The sequence below is a fragment of the Papaver somniferum genome, chromosome 2, assembly GCF_003573695.1.
Source record: "Papaver somniferum cultivar HN1 chromosome 2, ASM357369v1, whole genome shotgun sequence".
In the NCBI taxonomy this organism is placed as follows: domain Eukaryota; kingdom Viridiplantae; phylum Streptophyta; class Magnoliopsida; order Ranunculales; family Papaveraceae; genus Papaver; species Papaver somniferum.
The window spans coordinates 182,006,270-182,010,404 of NC_039359.1; the positions used below are offsets into that span (position 1 = coordinate 182,006,270).

Here is a 4,135-nt window from a genome sequence, read left to right on the forward strand (position 1 = left end):
TGCCAACTCTTGGCCACGGTGCCAAAGCCCCAATTTGGCCACGCCAAAGCCATGCGGGCCATGCCTCCATGTCGCTGGCTTCCAAACGGAAGGTTGCAACAATCAACGACTCTTCTTCCTCCTGAGATGCAGATCTCAGCCGTACAAACTTGCCACCAAACGAATTGTGGCAATCTCTTAGCTACGGTGCCAACTCTTGGCCATGGTGCCAAAGCCTTAATCTGGCCACGCTAAATCCATGCTGGCCATGACTTCATGCCCCTGGTGCCAAACGGAAGGTTGCAACAATCAACGGCCATCCTTCCTCCTGAGATACAGATCTTAGCCGTACAAACTTGCCACCAAACGACTTGTGGCAATCTCTTGGATACGGTGCCAACTCTTGGCCATGGTGACAAAGCCCTAATTTGACCATGCCAATGACAGGCCGGCCATACCTCCATGTCGCTGGCTGCCAAACGGAAAGTTGCAAAAATCAACGGCTATCCTTCCTCCTGAGATGCAGATCTTAGTCGTACAAACTTGCCACCAAACAACTTGTGGCAACCTTCGGATACGCTGCCAACTCTTTGGCCATGGCACATACTTAGTTATGCCGATTCTTTGGTCACGGCACCAAACCCTAATTAGCCACGCCAAGAGCATGCGCAAGCCATGCCAGCACCGTGGCCACACCACTGGCTACCAACAGAGGGTAACCACAATCAACGGCTAACATTCCTCTCAAGATGCGAAATCTCGGCCGTCGAAAGTCACCACCGAACTGGCAAGCCTCTCAATCTTAATTTTCCAAACAATAACAACATGCTACATGTTTTCCACGAAAACACTCGAGACATCAAAACATGTCACAAACTGGGGGATGCTCATCAGGGTATTGGTCTGGCGGTTTACAGCGTGCGGCGCACACTACGCCCGTTACAAGAAAGTGTCATAAGAGTGAAGCGGTTAGTAAACACAAGAAGTAATGGTGAAACGTTTCCTTCATTATGGAAACATCAATTCCAGGCGTTACCCGTTACCGCTTTCTACCATCTACTCAATCGTTTCCACTTCTTACGAGACCAGGGTAAGTTTCGTTGCGACTTGTATAAATAGGTCTCACCTATTTCCACCAAAGGACAAGTTTTGGTCTGGAGAATACAACACTCAGAAATCACTTGTTAGCTTTCCCATCTGTTAGCTTTCCACTTTCTGATACAAGTCGTCAAACAACTACTCTTCCCGAATCAACTATTCTGGTCTCAACACTCTCTCTGCTTCCCTCCCTAGACCAACCCTTCTCCTTCACTTTGTGACCGAAGCAAGTCTGGAACGGTCATTTCTTGGTTTAGGCCGGATTTGTACAGATTGATCTCTCGAATCAAAGTACTCCCTTGCAGTACATTGTTTAGGGTTTAAACTCGTTTTTCACCCACACACTCGAAATTACCAAAATCAGCAGAAACTGTTTTCACCCTCAAACAATAGGTTTCTGCATTTTTGGGGTCATAATTTATTCAGTCCATGTGAATAATTCCCTTGCCCTTAGATGCACCATCACAATTGCCAGAATATGCAGAAGAGGCTTCTCCTTTGAACCATTGATGAGGAAGTACAATCATCTTGTTATTTTCCTCAACCATATGAATATCCTTAACCTTTTCAATCTGTAGCTTACTTTGAGGAGCAGTAATCTCAGCAATTCTTGGTAGACCGAGGCGAATACATATTTTACTGCGATAGGATCAATCCACTTAGCAAAAAGAAAAAATGGAACTGGGAACATTTAACAGGCATTAAGAAAACTAATGTCGGGTCAGGCTAGTTTATCTAATGACTCGATCCAACTCAATTGATTCCAATCAAGATCGATAAACCGGGAACCGAATTCGGATCGGACGGTTTACAACCGACCCAAACTGAAACTTCCTACTAATTGGTGCAGCTAAAAAATAAACCAACATGTACGGTTCTCTGATCGGTAGTGCTGAACACCGACCCCAACCGGCCGTTGTGCACCCTTAAATTCTCGTTTGTAAATAGTCACACCGGCTACCCACGCCACTGTCACAGTCACAAATCCACCCTTTCTTAGTGTCTGCGTGTCTCATTTTCACCCCAGATGTTTGTGGCAAAGATTGCAAAATCGAAGAAACAGAGAGAAAAGGACAAAACTGATGGTGGGAAAAAAAAGGCCTTGTATAACTGAACCTTTACATTCCTTGATTTAGCAGGTGCAGAAAGAAGAAAAGAAAATTCGAAGCCCTCAATTTTCTGTCTGCATCTGTCTCTCTCTTCTTCATCATCACCATCAAAACAATTAATCTCTCATTTAATTCCACGCACACAAAGGAAGAGATTGATAACACTAAAAGAAACAAGCATCAAATTATGAGGTCGTTAGAAGATGAACTTTTCCCATCCACACCCGGAAAAGTGAAAATTGAAAGAACCCATACAATAAATCGTCAATTCTATAGATGTTTTGCATCAACCAGTACTATGTTCTTATGGGCATTATTTTTAATAGCACTGACAGCTTCGTATTTAAGTTTCCAGAGTTTTGTAGATTCAGGAAGTCGTTATTTCTCTGCTTCTTGGGGTGGTATTCAATGGGAAAAACAAGTTAGACATTCTGCACAAATTTCAAGATCAGATGATATTAGAAATGGTGGTGGAAAAATGTCTGTTTTAGTTACAGGTGCTGCTGGTTTCGTTGGTTCACATGTTTCTCTTGCTTTAAAGAAGAGAGGAGATGGAGTTGTGGGTATTGATAATTTCAATAATTATTATGACCCAACTCTTAAGAAATCAAGAAAGAATCTTCTTAGCAAAAATGGGATTTTCATCGTTGAAGGAGATATAAATGATGCAAAATTGTTAGCTAAGTTATTCGATATCGTTGCGTTTACTCATGTTATGCATTTAGCAGCACAAGCAGGTGTAAGGTATGCAATGGAAAATCCTAATTCTTATATTCATAGTAACATTGCTGGTTTAGTTACTCTTTTAGAGACTTGCAAATCCGCAAATCCTCAACCTTCTATTGTTTGGGCCTCATCTAGTTCTGTATATGGGTTAAATGAAAAAGTACCGTTTTCTGAATCGGATCGTACGGATCAACCTGCTAGTTTATATGCAGCAACAAAGAAAGCCGGTGAAGAGATTACTCATACCTATAATCATATTTATGGGTTGTCAATTACTGGGTTAAGATTCTTCACGGTATATGGACCATGGGGAAGACCCGATATGGCTTATTTTTCATTTACCAGAAACATACTACAAGGGAAACCAATAACGGTTTACAGAGGGAAAAATCTTGTTGATTTAGCTAGAGATTTTACTTATATTGATGATATCGTGAAAGGTTGTTTGGGTTCACTGGATACATCAGGGAAAAGTACAGGAAGTGGTGGGAAAAAAACGGGTCCAGCTCCATACCGGATTTTTAATCTTGGTAACACATCTCCGGTTACGGTACCGACATTAGTATCGATCCTTGAAAGACATTTGAAAATGAAAGCAAAAAAGAATATCATCGATATGCCTGGTAATGGTGATGTACCATTTACTCATGCTAATATAAGTTCGGCAACCGATGAATTTGATTACAAACCTACCACTGATTTGCAAACAGGGTTGAAGAAATTCGTTAGATGGTATTTATCATATTATGGTTATAATCATGGAAAACCTATAAACTAAATTTCTTCTTTTTCTTTTTCATTAGAAAATATTGAAAAGGAATGAAAAAAAAAACGGATTATTCTTTTCTTGGGAGAGCAGGGAAACACACGCTTTATAGTTTATTCCTCCCTGTCTTTCTCTCTATTTGTAGTTCTTTTTTTCTCCTTTTGTGTAATTGTAACAAATGTAATGATGAAAACTTTTATTTTGGAAAGATTTGAAAGTTTTTGGTTTCTAATTTCATGTTGGATATTCTCTATTTTTTTTTCTTAGAGGGAGAGCAAAAAATGGATGTAAGAAGAGGAAAAATGGTAGTCGACTCTTTAATTTAGACTTGGTCGATATATTTAAACAAAATCCAGGTCGAACTACCCTCACCGAATACATACAAATTTAGACCTAGTCGATATATCTTTTCAAGTTGAGGTCAAATTACCCTCACTAGATATATTCTGGATAGAAA

General features: G+C 40.5%; 1 protein-coding gene across 1 annotated transcript; it reads left to right on the forward strand.

Annotated features, from left to right (window-relative positions):
- The first annotated feature begins 2,170 nt into the window (after nt 1–2,170).
- Nucleotides 2,171–3,910, forward strand: LOC113349944 (UDP-glucuronate 4-epimerase 1-like). Its single transcript, XM_026593993.1, has one exon. It carries the CDS (start codon nt 2,374–2,376, stop codon nt 3,688–3,690), a length of 1,317 nt encoding a protein of 438 aa, XP_026449778.1. The 5' UTR covers nt 2,171–2,373; the 3' UTR covers nt 3,691–3,910.
- Nucleotides 3,911–4,135: the final 225 nt, after the last annotated feature.